The 19,635-nt window shown below is 42.0% G+C and overlaps 2 protein-coding genes across 9 annotated transcripts in view; both read left to right on the forward strand.

Annotated features, from left to right (window-relative positions):
• The window catches only part of wu:fj49a02 (myomegalin), a 59,892-nt gene extending 46,546 nt beyond the window's left edge, over positions 1-13,346 (forward strand). For 4 of the 8 annotated variants that reach the window (XM_036138073.1, XM_036138074.1, XM_036138076.1 and 1 more), the window contains 19 exons: positions 97-214; positions 326-443; positions 546-600; positions 2,743-2,981; positions 3,061-3,159; positions 3,248-3,406; positions 3,518-3,766; positions 3,905-4,036; positions 4,578-4,694; positions 4,784-4,973; positions 5,054-5,175; positions 6,025-6,261; positions 6,382-6,483; positions 6,659-6,876; positions 6,954-7,097; positions 7,188-7,326; positions 8,541-8,587; positions 8,784-8,838; positions 10,893-13,345. In XM_036138073.1, coding sequence (XP_035993966.1) covers positions 97-214; positions 326-443; positions 546-600; positions 2,743-2,981; positions 3,061-3,159; positions 3,248-3,406; positions 3,518-3,766; positions 3,905-4,036; positions 4,578-4,694; positions 4,784-4,973; positions 5,054-5,175; positions 6,025-6,261; positions 6,382-6,483; positions 6,659-6,876; positions 6,954-7,097; positions 7,188-7,326; positions 8,541-8,587; positions 8,784-8,838; positions 10,893-11,032 — 2,680 coding nt within the window. In that variant the 3' untranslated portion in view covers positions 11,033-13,345. Of the gene's footprint in view, positions 1-96; positions 215-325; positions 444-545; positions 601-2,742; positions 2,982-3,060; positions 3,160-3,247; positions 3,407-3,517; positions 3,767-3,904; positions 4,037-4,577; positions 4,695-4,783; positions 4,974-5,053; positions 5,176-6,024; positions 6,262-6,381; positions 6,484-6,658; positions 6,877-6,953; positions 7,098-7,187; positions 7,327-8,540; positions 8,588-8,783; positions 8,839-10,892 lie in introns of all 8 variants that reach the window. The other 4 variants (XM_021322618.2, XM_036138078.1, XM_036138077.1 and 1 more) reach the window with 4 other exon arrangements.
• A 2,115-nt stretch (positions 13,347-15,461) lies between these two features.
• LOC105934564 (LYR motif-containing protein 5A) lies at positions 15,462-18,947 on the forward strand. Its single transcript, XM_012874620.3, has 3 exons — positions 15,462-15,598; positions 15,708-15,781; positions 18,031-18,947. Exons 2-3 carry the CDS (start codon positions 15,737-15,739, stop codon positions 18,241-18,243), a joined length of 258 nt encoding a protein of 85 aa, XP_012730074.1. The 5' UTR covers positions 15,462-15,598; positions 15,708-15,736; the 3' UTR covers positions 18,244-18,947.
• Positions 18,948-19,635: the final 688 nt, after the last annotated feature.

The following is a 19,635-nucleotide window of genomic DNA, read 5'->3' on the forward strand; positions in this document are numbered from 1 at the left end:
ATCTTTTCTCACACATTTCTTTCTCTCTCTCTCTCTCTCTCTCTCTCTCTCTCTCTCTCTCTCTCTCTCTCTCTCTCTCTCTCTCTCTCTCTTTAGGAAGTACAACTCTCTGATCCAGGCTCAGGCTCGTGAGCTGTCCCACCTCAGGCAGAGGATGAGGGAGGGGCAGGGGGTCGGCCACATCCTGACACAACACCTGGGCGACACCACCAAGGTGCTGCACTCATTCCAATGTTTCCCCCCCCCCATAGTTCCCACGTCTCCAGATGAGACGTGAGTCCTCGCTCATGTTTTCATTTTTGCTCCCTCTCCCTACTGTTCCCAGGCCTTTGAGGAGCTGCTGCGGGCCAACGACGTCGACTACTACATGGGCCAGTGCTTCAGAGAGCAGCTGGCTCAGAGCAGCGCGCTGGCACAGAGAGTGCTCACCAAGATCAGCGGACGTAAGGAGAACCCTGCTGCCAGGTCTTCACTTTCACGCTCCTCCGCTAAAGTTATGGCGTCCTCCTTCAACGTGTCCCATCTGTCCCGTTTCCAAATCCTAGGCGATGGTGCCGAGAACCTCAAAGACAAAACAGGCCATGAGCTGCTTGCCTTAAGGTGCGTTGTCTGTGTTTTTTTTATTTTGTGTGAAACATGTACAGAGCTGTTCAGAGGTTTGCATCCACTCATCATTAGCATGATTTTTTGTTTTTTTTTTACTTTTAATGATGCTTTTAAATCTTTACACCCGTGGTGTAATGATCACGCAACCAACAACTTCACTGATCTTTAAACACAAGAGTTTGTTGCAATAATTTTAATTAAACAATACATTTTTTCTCTAAACCACACAGAGCTAAAGTTATACATACAGAGTTAATACACCTCCACTAATATTCAGTTAAATGGGCCCTGATATTTAATGGAAGAAACACGCGCTTGTGTTGCCACCGTTGAGATCTTGACTGTGGCTGAATATTTAAGCCCTAATTTAAGGCAGCCCGAGCACATTAATTAAAAAGCTTTGTCTGACACAAGCATCCTGACAGAGTTTTGTTTTATTTATTTACATAATTTAGTCTGTGGTGAGTGGGGGTCCTCTTTGATGCCTAAGTTATGAAACCATTTGCTGAAACCAGACCAATGATAACCTTGCCTTACAAGATGAATTCTCGCGGTATTTGTGCGTCCACAAACACACGAGAATAATGTGCAGAACGTACAGAGCTACACGTTATCAACCTGGCTGACCAGGTTAGACTCATGATGACATCTGATTCAGAGGACTGAACGACTATTTTACTGCAACCTGGATGACATCTGACCATCCCCGGTGCCAAATCTACAACACTTAGACCGATCAAGTCTCAGCTGAGTGGTTCACCACTGGAGATGCTTTCTGAGATTTATCAAAGCTGTTTTCTCATTGTGACGACACTAAAAGTCTTTTAACGCTATATATATAGTAGAACTGTCTTCATTGGAGACAAGTGAAGACAAGTTGCAGTTCAAAAAAGTTTGATCTGTGAAACCTTTCCTGAGTTTCTGAAGATAAAGACGGGTACTCTCACTGCTTGCAAAAAAAAAATTTGCATTTTACTCAAGGTTCTTCTTACGCAAGGACCACCACAACTGACCTCAGTACACTGCAAAAACTGAACTAGAAATAAGAAAAATGTTCTTAAAATTTGTGTATTTGTCCTTAATTTGAGCAGGTAAATAAGATGATTTGCCAATGGAATAAGAATCTTGCACTTAAAATAGGAACAACTCATCTCAATGATCTTACTTCAAGTGCAGGATGTCTAATTATCTTATTTTAGGGGTCAAAATACTCATTCCATTGGCAAATAATCTTATTTACCTGCTCAAATCAAGGACAAATACACTAACGTTAAGAACATTTTACTTATTTTTTAGATCCGTTTTTGCAGTGTAACCAGTACATAAATGAGTTGTTTTTTTAAATCCCACCAGTTCAGTCATAAACCAGATGATACTGGAACACCGGTGTCACCATCCACAGTGAAGTGAAATTAACATTAACGCTGTCTGAGAGGGCGGAGACCCAGACGGACGTCTCGCTTTCTTCGGCTTAAATTCTCAGCTGCCCACATGGTCAGGCCAGATGTTTTCTTGGAGAGACGTTTTTTGGTCAGACAAAGCGAATATTGAGCTGTTAGGCCACAACAGTGAGACATAAGCTTGGAGGAGTCGAAATGGGGCTTTCAAATCTAAGGAGAGTGTAAAATTCTGCAGCGTGGTGTTGGAGGCATAATGCTGAGGATGTATTTTGTCGCCCAGCCGTTCTGTGGCCCTGCATAAACTGGATGCGATGATAAAGGTTGCACGTATCAGCTCGATTTTAACCCGATTAAAAATGTCTGGGCTGTGCTGAACGGCTGAGTCTGCGGCAAGAAGCCAACCAATTTAAATAAAATCTTTAATTTCTGATAATCAGGTGTTAATAATGCAGAATTATCACGGGGCCTTGTAGATGGCCACAAAACAGGCGTGGTTGCTAACGGGACTTTAACCAACAATTGCAGGGATGTATGTATGTGATTACTTTTAACCTGTTAAATAAAATCCATGATGGAATCAAACTTGTGTGCCCAGTCTTTGTTATTTTTTAAATCATTAAAACTGATGTGGGAGTAAATGTACTGTCAACAAAAACCCCTTCATTTAATTTAATTTGAACCAGTAAGTGGTTCACCAGCTCTTAGGAGCTCTGATTCCTGTTTTTTCTTTATGCAGGCTGAGCAAAGAGCTGCAGCAGAAAGACAAACTCATCGAGTCGCTCCACACCAAGCTCCAGCAACGTCCCGAGACCCCGTCCAGCTGCCACGCCCTCTCTGAGACCACCGACCAATCGGACCGCACCTCCCTGGTGTCTGACGAGTACCAGAGCAACGAGGACCTGGAGCTGAGCTCGGACGTGGCCGCCACGGACTTCCAGGAGGAGCGGCGGCTGCGGCTCGCGTCAGAACCAGACGGTATTCCTAAACTCATTTGCTCTTCCTCTCTGTGATACGCATCTTTCTGTCCCTTCATCTCCCCATACCCTTCTTCCAGTCCGCCCATCTCTCCCGCCTCTCCGTGGCCTCCTCAAGGCCTCCAACAGCTGTCCCAGCATGCTTTGCTCCGCCACTGTAGGTCCTAAATTTCCTACAGGTATGAGAGTCATAGTGAAAAAACAAATAAAAAAAAAATCATCTTTTTTTTGTTTGGTATGTTTCATTTCCTGTTTCATCTCCTCCAGCCCCTTTCAGTGCTCCCCTCTCCTCCCTCTCTGTGTCCTCTGGCCCTGATGTCTGGGGTTATGAAGTCACTTCTGACCCCCGGCCCAGGGCCCTGTCTGTTGCCGCTGTTCGCCCAGAGCTGGACAGGCTCTACAGTCGCATGCTTGAGCAGAACAGGGGTGAGGGTGTGTGTCGTGAGTGAAAGGTTTGGCGTTTGCGTCTTTTCATGCCCCCCCCCCTCCTTTTGGCTCACTCTTCCCTTTCCTGTCTGTGCGTGTGTCTGACTGCAGGCTTTCCAGTTCCCCAGGACGGCACCCTGTTCGGCCTTTCGCCCGGCCCTCATAACCAACACGACCTCTCAGGCTACAGCCAGCTTTCCCATCATGCCTTTCAACACTACCAGCTCGGTGGCATCCCCGAGGGCCGCTCCGTTAAATCTGACTCAGGCCTTGTGAGGGGACGGCCTCTGTGGGACCTGGACAGCTCAGTCCAGCCAGCCGGAGCCTTTTCTGGAAACCAAACGGCAAGCGGCCAAACAGGTGTGACGGCTTAGTTTAAACATAGTACAATCGCGGTTATGTTTTAGCTGCAGTGTCCTGGAAAAGTGTTCGCACGACACGCTATCCCCAGCCGAGAAACTCTTCAGTGAATACCGTCGCAACGTTTTTTTTTTGCAGGAGTAAATTTGATCGAGGAGCACCTCCGGGAGGTGAGATGTCTCCGTCAGCGCTTGGAGGAGTCCATTAGGACCAACGAGAGGCTCAGACAGCAGCTGGAGGAGAAACTTGCCTCCACTGGGCGGGATGGAGGTGAAGCATCCTCCCATTCGGTTGCACCTGCTCACTGCAAAAACTGATCTAGAAATAAGTAAAAATTTTCTTAAAGTTAGTGTATTTGTCCTTGATTTGAGCAGGTAAATAAGATTATTTGCCAATGGAATGAGTATTTTGACCCCTAAAATAAGATCATTAGACATCCTGCACTTGAAATAAGTTGATGGAGATGAATTGTTCCTATTTTAAGTGCAAAAATCTTGTTCCATTGGCAAATCATCTTATTTACCTGCTCAAATCAAGGACAAATACACAAATTTTAAGAACATTTTACTTATTTTAAGTTCCGTTTTTGCAGTGCAGATGCTCATGAGTGTTGAGACTTATGACTCGTACCCTTAGGTGCTCAGAAGACTTATCTCTGTTCACACGTTTCTTTCTTTCTCTCTCTCTTTCTCTCTCTCTCTCAAATTTTAAGAACATTTTACTTATTTTAAGTTCCGTTTTTGCAGTGTGAATCCCTCCACGGCATCTTTTTCTTTACATTTAACTAAAAGGATCGTTTTCGGCTTTTCAGGCGCGCCGACAAACATCTACATTCAGGGCCTGGACACGGTCACGCAGCTTTCTAACGAGATCCGGGTCCTGAAAGAGGAAAATCTCAGCCTACAGTCTCGTCTGCAGGCCAGCGCAGGTATTTCACCGCAAAGCTCGGAAACGACACAATTCGCGTTGTGCTGACTGCCTGCTCGTGCGAAGCTATCGGGTGTTTATTTTACGCAGGAACAAACGAGGAGGTGGCGCAGCTGCAGGAGGCTGTGTTCGCGGGCAGGAGCCGCCTGAAGCAGGCCGAGCTGGAGGCCGAGCAGTGGAAGGAGGAGCTGAGACGCCTTCAGGCTCACACTCAGGAGCAGGGCCAGCAGATCCACGCCCTGAGGCAGGAGCGACAGGCCAACCAGGACAAAACCAACAGGTCGGTGCATCCTCCACCATTGTTACTGTCGTTGTTTGTGCGTTTCTTCTATGGGTCGTAACGTATAGCCACCTCATCAGGTTACAGCATGAGATGTCGCTGCTGCAGCAGCAGCTGAGTGAGAGCAGAGAGCTGATCCACTCGCTGCAGAGTGAACTGCACGTCTACGACCGAGTGTGCTCCAGCACCAAGGCCAGCAAAGGTCAGTCTGCCATTTAGTGCTACGTTTTATCCCTGAACGAAGTCTCCACAGATGCCGTTCAAATGTCGCCGCGTTGGCGCCACCTGGTGGTAGATACTTTAATTACCGCTCAGTTACAGTGCCTCTGTTCATATGTTCATACAACTGGGACTTTTTTTTATGTTTTGCTGCATTACATCCTCAATGTTTTTCTGAGTGAGGGGGGGGGGGTGATATTTAGACCCCTTTAAACTATTTCCTTCAGATAAACTCTTCAAAAGTCACCTAAGATTGTGAAAAGAGTCAAAACTAGCTCAGGTTGGACAAAGAGCCTCTGTGAACGTTGAGTTTAAAGTCTTGCCGCAGATTTTCAGCTGGATTTAGGTCCTGACTTTGACTGGACCATTTTAACATATGATTATATTTTCAGCTAAACCATCCCATTGAAGCTAGGGTTTATATTAGGGTTATATTCCTGCTGTAAGGTGAACCTCCACCCTATGATGAAATCTTTTGCAGCCTCTAAAAGTTATTTTTCTTCCATTTTTTATCTTGTTACCTGTCTCTGTTGTCCCTCCCGCCACCTAAAAGGACAAACCGGTCTTCTTATGGATTTCTTTCAATGGTTGCTTTCCTCTTGCAACTCTGACTTACAGGTTATATTTTGGAAGTGCGCAGCTAACACATGCACTAGCATGCAGCTTTCTGTTTTGGTACACTACACAGAAACATTGACGCTTGTAGCTGTAATGTGGGGGGGAAATGCTAGGCACATTAAATAAATGATTTCAGTATACTACCAGGACAACACCTTGTAGAAAGAATTTAAACCCCACATCCAGAGCTTTTTCCTGTGTTCTTCCTGTTCAGGGTACCTGTGTGAGGTCGCGGATTTCCCGGTGGAGCTGGGGGAGCTGCTGGGGGAGGTCAGGAGTCTGCGGGCGCAGCTCCAGAGCAGCGTCCAGGAGAGCAGCGCGCTCAAACAGCTGGAGCTCCACAAGCAGCTGGAGCAGAAGCTGGGCGTCGGCTCCCCCCGGGCTCCGTCTCTGTCCGCGCTCACCGCCAGCCCTCAGAGGGAAACCTTCTACAGACGACAGCTGCTGCACGGTTAGACAGAGCTTCCTAAATATGCCGCCAGCACAATGCGAGGCGACACGTTTGTGATGCTCGGCGTGCTGTGTGGCGTGTGGTCTCCAAGCCTGCTGTGTGTGTCTGTGTGCTTCACAGACCCGGCGCCGTCTCCACCGGTCAGGGACATTGGTCTGTTTAACTGTGGATCTCCTGGTCCCCCCTACTCAGACCTGGATGACAGCCATAGCCCAGCCAATGGTGTGACTTTAACTGGCTTTGTAATAATAATAATAATAATAATGATGATTTTTACTTTAATCTGCATGACTCTGCAAAGTTCTGATCAAAACTAAGCTCTACTAATTCTCTTTTGCATGAACAGAAGCAGATTCTCGTCAAAGTCTTTCTCGTGCAGCTCTGTTTCTTCCCGCAGACGCTCTTGACCCGCACTCAGAACTGGAAGGGGAGGCGCCCGACGGGTCGTTTGCAAACCGTAACGGTCGCCACGCCATTGGCCACGTCGACGACTTCAGCGCCCTGCAGCAGCAAGTCCTAGAGGGCCGGAGCCTCATCCAGCGCATGGAGACCGCCCTGCAGGCCTGCCTCGGCCCCCCGCTGATAGAGGGAAAACAGAAAGAGGGCCAAGAGCTGGTCTGTTCTTTTCTACTGACATGCAAAATCAAGTTAAAACGATAATGTACTCCTGTCTAAATGAGTTCTGCTTGCAGGTTGTAGACTACGGATGTGTGAAGAGTCTTCTGTCCAACACCAAGACTCTGAGGCAGATCTTGGAGGAGGCCATGTCTCTGCTGAAGATGTTCTGGAGAGCAGCTCTTCCCAACACAGATCACCCCATACAAAACCTTAAGAAGGTTTGACAAACATAAACTTGTGTTAAATGAATTTACTGATGTTTATCCAAACATGTTAAAAGCATTGTGTGTGTGTGTGTGTTTGTGTAGGAGCAGTACCTGCAGGAGGAGATTTTGTCCCTGAAGCTGCGTATATCGGAGCAGGAGGAAGTTCTTAAAGGGACAGTGCAAAGACTGAGGAGCACCAGCCGCACCAAGGAGAACATGGAGCATTTCATAGTCAATCAGTGTGAGTGTTCAAGCTCATCCTTGTGCGCAGAAATGTTGGTGAGGGGGAAATCGAAGACCTAATAAGGTTTAATGGAGGAAGCATGTTCGACAGACTTTAAGTGTTTATCCCTTAATGGTGGTCAACGTTAAATCCAGACCAGGGTTTGACAGACACAACAAACAAGGACATTATTTCAGTTTCCAGTTTTATACGTACCGTGCTATGCAAGTATTTCCTGAACCTTTTCCTAATTTTGTTATGTTACAATCACTAACTTTGGGATTTTACAGGGTGCAATTGACCAACACAAAGCGGTGAATACTTTTGAAGTGGAAAGAAAAGGACACCTTTCTTTTTAATGAATAAAAATCTGAAAAGCCTGACACAAATTTGTATTTCTCCTCCTAAATAAAATCCAGTACAACCAACTGTCTTCAGAATTGACCTAATTAGTATTCAGAGCCCACATGTGGGTGACGGGATCTCAGTGTCAACCCGGCTGTGGCGTGGAGGCCTCAAGCGTTTGGTAGAGAACATTAGAGAACATCATGAAGACCAAGGAACACAGCCTATAGGTCAGAGTGAAGATTGTGGAGAAGTTTAAAGCAAAGTTAGGTTATAAACAAATATCTGAAGCTGTCAACATCTCACAGAACTGTTCAGTCCTTTCATCTGAAAAAGGAAAGATTATGGCAGAACTTCCTACCTAACAAGACACATGGGTCCACCAGACAGCAACGCATTCATCAGAGTAGCAGCCCAAATGCTCCTGGTAACTCTGGAGGAGCTGCAGAGATCCATAGCTTAGGTGGAAGAATCTGAAGAATCTGTCGCAACTTAAAAATTGTGGTTGACAGTCTCTCTCTCCATCCAATCTGACTGAGTTTAAGTCATTTTTCCCAAGGAAAATGGGTAAAAAAAAATTTTAGAAAAAAGAAATTGGTGCAGACACACCCCCATAAGACTTTCTGCTGTAACTGATTCTACAATGTTTTGACTGCCGCAGATTTAATGCAAATGCATGCCACACTTTTCAGATTTTAATTGGTAAAGCCATGTATTACTTTTCCTTCCTCTTCACAGTATTCACTGCTTTGTGCTGCTCTATCACATTAAATCCCAGAAAAATCCATTGTAGCATGTGATTGCATAGTCGCGATATGGACAAGTTCAAGCTCTCCTCATCCATTTGTGTGCATAAAGCTACATTTTCTGATGATTTGTTCTTGCAGTATCGCGGACCCGGGATGTGCTGAAAAAAGCTAGGACTAATTTAGAGGTAACCCCTCTCACCTTCACTGAGATGAAATTGTATTTTCTGTGTGCTCCATAGTTCTTGTGTGACGATCGGGGTTAGTTGTTGTGACGTCAGCTGTGTCTGAAATGTGCTGTAAATTCATCACTCTACTGTCTCCTTGTTCCTTCATTCTGAATTTGTCTCTCCTCCTTTCTCCCCTCCGATAACCCCCCCTCAGAAGAACGAGCTGAGACTCTCCTCTCTAAGCTCCTCCCCCTCCTCTCCTCCTTCTGGTAAATGTCTGACACCTTGTGGTGTGGCACATGCAAGTCCCGGTCTCTCCATCCCTCATTGCCTCACAGATTATGTTTTATGGAGTGCTTGTTCTGGCAAAGGCGATTCTGGGAACTGGAGCTGCGCTCACCTGCTTTTTCTGATCATAATGACATCACTGCTCTCACGTCCCATCAAACATTGAAATCTATTATCCCCATTGTTTTTGTGAACTTTTTTTCATATTAGTAAACTAACACCACAGAGCAATCGGTGTTTTTTTTGTTTTTTTTGACACATTTTTACACAAAATGCTTAATAATCCCTAAGCATGATTTTTTTTGGAGCCCTGTTGTGTAAAAAAACTAAAATAAATTCCTCTTTTATTACAGTAGAAGTAGCAGGATCATCTCAAACTGTAAAATGTATCACCATGAGATTATCCTGCTAAAATAAAAGATTAATTTCTTTTAAGGTTACCTTTTTTTCTTCTTTCTTTTTTTCTTTTTACTAGCAATGCCAATATATTTGGAGGTAGCTGTATATTCACCTCATTCCCTGATTGGTCTAAAAAGGCTCCTTCTTTTGCACAACTTTAGAGTAATGATAGTTTAACTGAAGTTTTTAATTATTTCCTAAAACCAGCAACACACACATCCAACTGTATTCATAGTCAGTGTGCGTGCGTGTGCATGCGTATGTGTGTGTTGTCTGAGTTTCAGAGAATGGTGTGTGACAGGTTTAAAAAAGTGTTGACTTCTGCCTGTTGGCTGCAGCAATGAGCAGTAAAAACACCGTGAGTGAAAGTTGCTGCTCTGTGTAACAGCTTCGCTTATCGTCTAATCACTCATTCTCAGCTCATCATCTGCAAGTTGTGTTGTTTTTAGGATGTTATTCAGACAAAAACGTAAAAAATATTTCACTGCAAAACGCTTCTTGTTGTTGGGTTCGCTTTGAAATGAGTAGTTTGACATTTTGGGAATCTCATGTTCTCATTTTGTTTTTGACTAAATTTAGTGGCAGAAGAGACAGAGGAGCTTTGCAGAGGGAATCTCCTCATACAACGTTACCCAATGTTGTTGTGGTTTATAGTTGCAGCCCTTGATACATTTCAGAAAGATGTATCACCGCTGCAGCGATTCAGTGAAGCATTTATCCACACTCACCATGGACATGAATGTAATTTTAATTTTGGAGAACAATGATTGTACAACATAAAAATTTGTATCCTTTTAGGAAACACGATTTTGCAGCACAAGTTTGTGTTAATCCTGGGTCATGATATATTGCTCTATAAAAGTAAAGACGTGCTAAATTAGCAATTTTTTTTTATCACAAGCTGTAAAAAATAGACTTACAAGTGTGTGGCTTGTACTGCCACAGAAAAACTGATTAATTTTAACTGATGTAAATATGGCACTGTTATAACAAAGGCTTTTAAAATTAAAATGCCATAAAATTGCAAAATAATATTTAAAAATTTAATGAAACCTTCTTTGTGCTGCTTTGGGCTAAAGTGGATTACAAAGTTATGGAAAACACAAAAGACATATAAAAGATTGTGAATGTATATATTTAGTCCCTCTGTCTCTGATTGCCTTCATCCTTCTGATCAGAAAATCTTCCAATAAACCCGTAGTTTTCATAGATTGTTCTTTTTATAGCCTAAAGTTAATAATGTTGTAAATAAATCCAGAATCTGCCGTCAGAATCATGATTGAAGCATTCTGTGGTCTAAACTTTAGGCCAATATGTATTTATTGGCCTAAAGTTTAGACCAAAAACTTTAATGATGTTTGATATTACTGTCTGATACTGTAATGTAATATATAAAAGCAAATAATACAGAAAAACCTGTAGAAACATATTTGTTTCGTTAAAACATCTTGCACTTGAAAGAAACAAGGCTGACAAAATTCATCCATTAAAAAAAAAGTATTGTAAGCCTTTCATTTAACTCTTGATAACAAAGTAAACATGCTACCGAATATGTCAAACTATCCCTTTAACGTCTTTCCTGAGGCTTTTACCGGGTCTGATCATTGAACATGTGTGGCTTTCCTCTCCTACCCAGCTGAGGACCCTGGAGGCGCTGCCAGAGCACAGCCTCCTGATCGCGGTTTCCTGAAGAGCAGCAGCTTTCCTGGACTCGCCGGAGCAGAAGCCAATCAGCGCCTGGCAACGAGGAAGCGGAGCAGCCAGTGTCTGCTTTAGACTTTTAACAAACAAACAAACAAACCTAAGTGCTCCCACCTCTGACCTCTCTGCTTAAACAGATGCCCCTCCTCATCCTGCACACCAGCCTACCCCCTCCCCATTTAACCTGTCCACCTTTCCCTCCGTCCAACCGCCCCGTTCCCTCCTCTGGACAATACAGTCACCGTATAAGCTGGACCTCCACCCCCCACCTCCACCTTTGTTATTGTCTTTGAGTGAAACGGTCAGCAGTTTGCCTTGCCGTGTGTAAGACCGAGGGGCTGATTGAGAAGTGCTTCTGAAGGTTTCAGGAAGATGCCTTTGGCTCTGGTTCTGTGATTGCTAAACGTTCCTAGTGGGTTTCAAAGGCGTTTCAGGTACAGACACGTCTCTCACCTGCACCCACACGGAGAGCCAGGCCGCCTGTGGACAAAGAAGGTTTGTGAGTGTTTAAAATGGCTTTTTGAGAAGTATTCTGCACACAGGCGCACGCACATGCATTCATACCGTTTTTGTGTGTGATCGAACAGTTCATTCAGAGACAAATCCGATTTCCCCTAAAGCTGCCGCCGAAATGCAACTCTCTTTCTTGTGGTACTAATGCAATTAATATTTTATTTTTTTTTTTTTTGTTGCAAGTGCAATGCAAAGAAAAAAGTGACATCAACAATCTCTCATTAGACATGCTGCAGGAATGTACCGTAGTTAGGCTGCGTGTTAGCTGTACTTGTGGACGAAGCTTATAAACAGCAGGGCAGCCAATAGCCAAGAGTGTTTGTTGTTGAGTGACGCTACGGCAAAAATCTCCCATGCCTCCTTTTTTTTATGTCCCCAAAGTTTGCAAGATGACAAAGATGGGGGAGCTGGGCGTAGCAGAGGAACCAGGCCGAACACACGTACCGACTCCTCAGAGGGGCTTCTCGTACGAGCATGTGCAATAACTATGTTTCTTCAGTAATTATGCTGCACTGGATCACAGTTCACAGCGTTTGCCATGATTTTTTATTTTTTTTTGGACACAACCGGTGTCGTGATTGTATTTATTTCTTGTGTTGACGCATGACAAGAGATTGTGCGCGAGGAAATCTGAGCGTTGGAATGGATTCCCTGCCGATACTTGCCAAAGTTTGAGCCTTTTCACTCTGACTCGCCTCGTCACGCGATGGAGAAAGCCCGTTAAGTCGGCCGCGGCGATACCAAGCTGTCTTCTTTTCTTCATTTTTCACCACAGACATGGTAACCATTAGGCAACCTGGTACATACTCAAAACATTTTTTGGACCAACACCTGTTTTTAGTCAAGACTATTTGCTATTGTCTATTAATATTTCTTTTGTAGTACTCCCAGAGCAATGGAAAAAAATAAATAAAAATGAATTCTTACAAATGATGCAAACTTTGGCAGGCTCTCGGTTAGGGTCATTTTCTATCACATATCGCCTAAAACAGTTCATCTTCCCGTTTGCTTCAGTGTATTTTTTTTTTGCTGTACATGATGCCATTTTGTGCTGTAAATAGCAGCTTTGTGTGCATTTGTGAGTATGAAAAATCCAACATTTGCTTTTTTTGCAAAGGTGATTATATGGGAACCTGTGCAATAGCTCGTTACGGTTGATTTTGATGTTAAACATCGTTACAGTATATGTGTGTTTGCTTACGCCCCTCCTGCAGCGTACGATTCATACGCGGTGTGTGTTAGAGGATTAAGCCACTTTGAACTGATTATTTGCAAAGGCTTACACCTGATAAATAATCGCAAACTATGCCTTCATGATAATGTATTACGCCGATCATGTATCACCTATTATAAAGCTCTAATTAATGTTGCTTCGCTTGCCTTTAAGCTTAGCCTGAGAGTTTTGCTCTCAGAAGTAGAAATGGCCTTGACCAAGCGTCTACTTGGACTTTGTTCTCGCTCAAGTTTTCAGGAAAAAAAAAAAAAAAAGAACAAAAGTTGCCAAGTATTTCAAAGTTAAAGGGGGAGGTTTTAGGAATTTTGTTCTGAAAAATGTCCTCTGAAATGATTGTGAAACACTAAATCAATAGAGCACCTTGTTAGAGCGTGAACAAAGCATGTTTTATTTTTGTTTGTTCTTTTGCTACTTGCTAATGAGAAGGGAACCAAACAGTGGGTTGTTGTTGGTATTGAATTGCATATGTATATAGTGCTATCGGATTGGTGCAGGTTTATCCTGAGTTTGTGCTTATTGAACTAGTGGGCCGATACAGGACTCTGATGGATCCTGTGTCTGATCAGGTGTGTTGCGTCGGATAAAAAGTTTTAGCAACGATGAATTGTGAGAAAGAATGAATAAAACACTGTAAACCCTTTTGCAGTTGACTCCAGATTACTTTACGCTTGTGAAACTCTCATTTGTTTCTTTTACACATAAAAAATTAAACTAGTTAGTTAAACTGAATAGTTACATGCACATTACCTTTGAGCATTTTAGGCCTAGTCCACATGATAAGTTTTCCTAAATGGCTTATGTATGTGTCCTTTCTAGAAAAAAATAAATAAAAAAAATACTTCCTTATGAATGCAGCATCATTTGTAGTAAAAAAAAATAAATTAAAAAGCCCAAAACATTTTAGTAACTGTTATGAGTTTTCAGCTAGTTTGTATAGATTATCCAATAAATTAAACCATTTCACATTGATGTGGGCTTAAACATGTGAAACCTATAAAATACAATGTTTGCAAAACGTTCATTCAGAAACAAAAAATAAAAACAAAAACCTGGGAGGTGACCACTAGTAAGCCTGCCAGCTTTACAGAAAAATGCTGGATTAGCAAATATACTGTGTGCAGCCCTTTGGAAATGATAGAGCCAGGGTAAGAATCATTGTTGGCTCGTATATACATTCACAGTCAGGTTGGTCACTGATGTAGCATGTTTTAAAGCCTATTTAAAACTATCTACTCTGGAAAGAGCATGAAGGTTAACAAATATTTTTTAACGTTTTGTTCCTTCTTCGTAAGCTGTTGTTCTCAAGAAGTCAATTTTATGCAAGTATTTATATGGATAACTAGTATAGTAGATACTAAAAGACTCCAACGATGCAGCATGTGCATGTCGCCTTCATAGACATAATATAAGACGTATATGATGTCTGTGGTCGCCTTGACTGCAGCTATCCATTGGAGCAATACCACAGACATATATACGTAGACGCGTCATAGGGCGCAGGTTCGCACATCAACGTCACCGCCATATTGTATGTGGCAAAAAAAAGTTGAGTTCTGTTATTGTGAACGTGGTTCAGAGAAGATGCCTCATTCATGTGCTGCAAAAAATACACACACACACATATATATATATATATATATATATATATATATATATATATATATATATATATATATATATATATATATATATATATATATGTGTTATGAATATAAGGACCAATTTGTTAAATCTAAACATTGTGGTCTTCATTATTTCATAAAACCGTGTCACATGTGAACCTTTAGGAACAGACTTTTTGGGTGAGTATTAGAGAGGTAAAATTAATAATATGAGAAAAAAAGTCCTAGGTCAATAAAGTAAAAATAAACAAACAAACACAAAAGTGATAATGTTATGATAAAAACATCATATTATGAGAATTAAGGGGGAACATTTCCAGAATAATCACAGTTTGCAGAATTATTTCACTCCTGGAGTAATAGGGCCAGGTTAGATTATTTTAAATATTTTTATTCTTTAGGAGAATAAATTCAGGAGAATGAAGCTAAAGGGATACGAAAATAAACTTGTAATATTACAAAAAAAAACACTACGAATACAAAGTATATTCAGAGATTAAAGTCCCTCTGATACTGTTTAAGTGACTAACTGCAGATTTGCCACATTTAAGATGGCGGACGCTCTGACGCATCTCAGCATAGGCAGAACCCGCCCAATGACGCGTCTACTCTTATATTATGTCTATGAGCAATACGGTAATGCAGCCGCCATCTTGGTACGGGTGACCTCCCTCTTGCTTATGGCATTCTCTTGCCGCAAATGATTGTCTACAATCACAACAATACGTTAAACCATGTACTAAAAAAGATCAAAGTGTGTATCAATCTTTGGGAGTGGCAAAGTTAAATAGCTGACGTCATTCCACACTCTCGCGCTAGAAAACCTAACACTGGGTTCATGAGAAATAAAGGTATACGAAGATACTAGTGGAAGACTGGACATGTAGTCCACTGAGTAAATGTCATAAAAACTACAGGAACTAAATAGATAAATAAATACCCTTTTCCAATGTATTTTATTTATCTAATTAATTTTGAGCACCTTGGAGTTCCATCTGAAAGTAAACCATTTCCGTCAAAAATAAATAATTATTCATCGTTTTGACTTGGGGGGGAAAAAACCGTCAAATCGTACCATTACACAGTCGACTGTAACGGAAAATACCGGAAAAAAAGTAACTACGGCAACCGGGGCACATGCGTACGCGTATGTTTGTATTTGCGACACTACGGTGCGTCACACGGCAGTGAGTAAAGCGTGAACCGAGGACAAGGTGGAAGAAGAGAAAAGGGGGACCTCTTCACAGCTGGTCCGCTTGGAAAGATTTCCATGTCAGTATGAATCCGCTGAGGTCGCCATAAATATGTCGCTTGAAATGTCCGTGACGTAGCTGCTGTCTGTTTGCGCTCACAGCTCCGCGTTTTCTTTCCTTGTTTTCAGAAAGGTGAAAGGCCGCTGGTGTCTGTGACATGGCAAACCCTTTAAAGGGTGAAGTTATCAGGCTGTACAAAACTGTAAGTTCTGCTTCATTCATTCCTGCCAGCGAGATGGAAATAGAGACATACACGAACAAATACGATTATATCTGCATACATAAATGCTTCATATGCCAGGAGGTTTTACTTGGAACAATGTCCTTATGACTGAGGTGTTGGATATATAAATTTGTCCCTATTGTAAACGTGAAACATGAATATGATAAACCACTCAGAACAAAGTTTTTTTTTTAAAAATGCATTGATTAGAATGTTACGAGACTGGACATTTAAATGAATAAATCTTTAATAGACTGACAACACAATAGTGGAAGTTCAAGTACTGCGACTGCTACTGAAAAAAAACCTGTCTTCACACTTCAAGCCAGCTCTCCCTTCGCCACTTTGTAACACAACTCCAACTCTTCCTACTTTTCATTTTGAAGGTCATCAATTCATCTTTCTTGAAATTAATTGATCAATTAATTAAGGTATTTTTTTTTTATTATAAGGATAAAGTCCTAAAAATCAAATGTCACAAATTTGGATCTAATTACATAACATTTTCTTTAAAAACTGTATTACACTCCATTTTTATTTTTATAATTTTTTTTATATCTGAGCCCCGAAAGAACAGTGGAACAGTCTCATAAAAAAAAACGAAAAAATCTGCCACGGTACAATCTGTTGTACTTTACGGCTGTGGCTGACAAACTGTCCTGCTTCTCTGTTTGTTGTAAGAGTTTTATTTGTTTTTTTGTTTGTTTTCTTCAGTGTCTACATTCTGACCCAATAGGTGAAGCACTACTAAAGCTAGTTGTGTTTCCATCAGTGGTTTTTTTATGCGCATTTTGAAGTATCGCGTTAGAAAAATAGATAAGGCGATACCCCCTGGCACTTGAGAGACAGATGGGGGTGAGGGCAGGACTAGGCCTCTCACGATAAGCAATAAATCAATTAATCGCACATTAAATCTTAATTACATGATTAATTAAAATAAGCATGATAATATGCGTATGCAAGCTCCCGCTGGGTGTCTCGCTCCTCTCTCTGTAACAAAAGGTTTCAGTTCTGTGCATCGGCGTCTACTCACCCCTCTCCAACCATTCTTAGATCTTAAATCTTGTCAGGAAGACACATGGTCAAAGTTCAGCGTGAGGGAGAGCCAGAGAAACGCTAAGTTTGAAGTCGCTGCGGTGTGGGAGCTTTTGACGGCGGCCAACCGCCTAATTTATCTGAGCCAGTATGTCCAGAGGGTGTACTTGCGTTATTATGCCATTATCAGGTTGTTCCAAAAAAAAAGTAAAAAAAAACAAAACAACTGGACTTGTTTTCCGTAGTTGAAGACGTTTCGCTTCCTTTCCAGGAAGCTTTCTCAATTCAAAAAGTCTGGAGTAATGTGGAGTAACCAGCTTTATACTACTGCCCAAACAAAGGCCTTGTAATGGCTTAGATAACATGCAAATTCAACTGAAACAGGTCCACCCCTTAGTAACGGGCGGTCGTTAAAGCCATTAAGCCTGCAGATTGAACCGAAACTGGTCCACTCCTCTGTAACGAGGAGTCGTTAGGGTCGTTATTGACTTGGCTTAAAGGAACGATGTTTTGATCACAACAAAGGCCTTTGTTTGGGCAGTAGTATAAAGCTTGTTACTCCACATTACTCCAGACTTTTTGAACTGAGAAAGCTTCCTGGAAATGAAGCGAAACGTCTTCAACTACGAAAAACAGATCCAGTTGCTTTGTTTTTTACTTTTTTTTTTTTTGGAATGACCATGACCTGGATGACTGAGAATCTTCACCATCATCAGGTTGGTTGAAAAATGTCTCCAAATGACAATATTATCATTTATCGCAATAAGTTTTAGGAAAATGTATCACCCAAATAAATTTGTTATGGTGACAGGCCCAGGCAGGACCAATCCCTGCCGTTAGGACTGAAGGGCAGTGATTGGTCACAGTTTTTACAGCTCTACACAGATCACATTTTTTAACCTCCTTTTTCTGCATGCATAATGTATTAACTACTGCCAGGATGGAAGGATGATTTCACCCTGTATAGCAAAAAGTGTTGCAGGTCCTCGTCGGCTTCATCTGTCTTACTGCTGGCTTCTAGTGAATGACCAGCATGAGTTCCTCGTGACGTTGCTGGTATGATGCTTTGTTTACTGCCACGGGCAAGACACGTAGAAATTCACAGAACCGCAGTGAAAAACAAAATACTTGGAGCTAAAACGTCTCATGTGACTGTTTCTTTTTTTTTTCTGTTGGTTTTTATCCTCTCCCAGCTGCTGTATCTCGGCCGTGAATACCCAAAGGGAGCAGCTTATTTCAGAGGACGCCTAAAGTGCGCCTTTATGAAGCACAAAGATGAGACCGACCCTGAGAAAATCCGACAGCTGGTTGCCAGGGGAGACCACGTCATCAAAGAGCTGGAGGCCCTTTATTTCCTCAGGAAATATCGTGCCATGAAGAAGCGCTACTATGAGCCTGAGAATTAAGGACTGACTTTATTCCCCCCCCCCCCCCCCACTGAACAGGGACACATGGAGACGAGGAGGAACAAGCTGCAATTCAATTACTGTTCTCAAGGACTTTTAATAAAACATACTGAGTAAAATTTCAGTGTAGTCTCAGGAGACGCCAACAGTTGGTCTTCAAAGAATCTACTTTTCACTACTTTTTTTTAATTTATTTTTTATTAAAGATGTACCTTTAAACTGAAACTGCACAGATGTGGTTTTAGAAGGGTCCCAACCCCACAGCGCGAGGCTGCCACCCTCAGTGATTGACACAGTGCAGTATTGTTTGCCATTAAAGCCTCTTCTTGACATATTCATGTGGCCAACTAGCCAGTCTTTGTCCATTAACCAGCCATACGTCTTTTCTCCAGAGCTGTCCAGCTTGTGCGCCAGAACAGAAAAGCATGAGATTTGGTGCAAATCACATTCTCTTTAGATCAATAAACTCACTTATTTGTTTTCTTTGGAATGTCATTTTTAAGCTTCAAAGAGCCGTGTGGTCCCCGTCATCAGTGGATTGGTGAACTGAATTGACTTTTTGTATAATGAACCGCTTTGGGCTAATAATGCTGTTCTGTATTTACGCATATTTATAAGAAAATGGTCAAGTTGTGTCAGGAGTTAGTGTACTTTACTGTATCAAAGCACTATTTACATAAAATAAAAGTCGTTTTGAATGCTGACCTCGTGTGCTATAAAACATTGCACCTTTCGTTATTTCAGGTCTTTGACTTCACACATTCACATGATCATTTAGCATTCTTTATGAAAGATGCCCTGAAAATCCCTTAAACCGTTTACTTTGTGTGGTGTTTTTTTTTTTCTTGCTATTCACTTTGTATCAGGGCCCACCCAGCGAAGTGGCTTTCCTATGAAATTATTTATTTATTTTAGGGCTGTTAACTTAAAGTCATCATAAAAATCATCATACAATAAAATAAAATGAAGCAGAATAAAATTTAATTCTGCTTGTCCCAAACATGAAAACAGCAAGTTTCCCTGTGGCTCTACGCTTCTCCAGGAGTGAATGCTGCTTGTTGATTTGATGCAATCAACTGGTTCCCTTATATAGGACATTTTTGACCAATCTGTATAATCTGATTTAACTTGACTTTGTAAAGTGCCTCAAGATGACAGGTTTCATGAATTGGCGCTATATAAATAATAATAATTGAATTGAATAGTTCTTAGTAAACCAGCGGCACAGAGAAAGTCTTTCACCTAAGAGCCGTGGGACTGTAATAAGCCAAATTCAGAGATGCGTACTGTAAGGGACCTTTTTATGGTCTTGTAACATTGGGAGCTTCAGCACAGACCCCTCGTTCCTCTTTAAAAAGAACGCTTTACAGGCTGTGTTGATGCATTTTCCCC

This window comes from Fundulus heteroclitus, chromosome 6 (assembly GCF_011125445.2).
Source record: "Fundulus heteroclitus isolate FHET01 chromosome 6, MU-UCD_Fhet_4.1, whole genome shotgun sequence".
NCBI classification, from domain to species: Eukaryota; Metazoa; Chordata; class Actinopteri; order Cyprinodontiformes; family Fundulidae; genus Fundulus; species Fundulus heteroclitus.

What these genes read in the sequence shown, in the direction of transcription:
- LOC105934564 (XM_012874620.3), top strand. Translation starts at nt 15,737, where the DNA reads ATGGCAAACCCTTTAAAGGGTGAAGTTATCAGGCTGTACAAAACT. An exon ending in TTATCAGGCTGTACAAAACT is followed by an intron (nt 15,782 to 18,030) that starts GTAAGTTCTGCT and finishes ATCCTCTCCCAG; the next exon opens with CTGCTGTATCTCGGCCGTGA.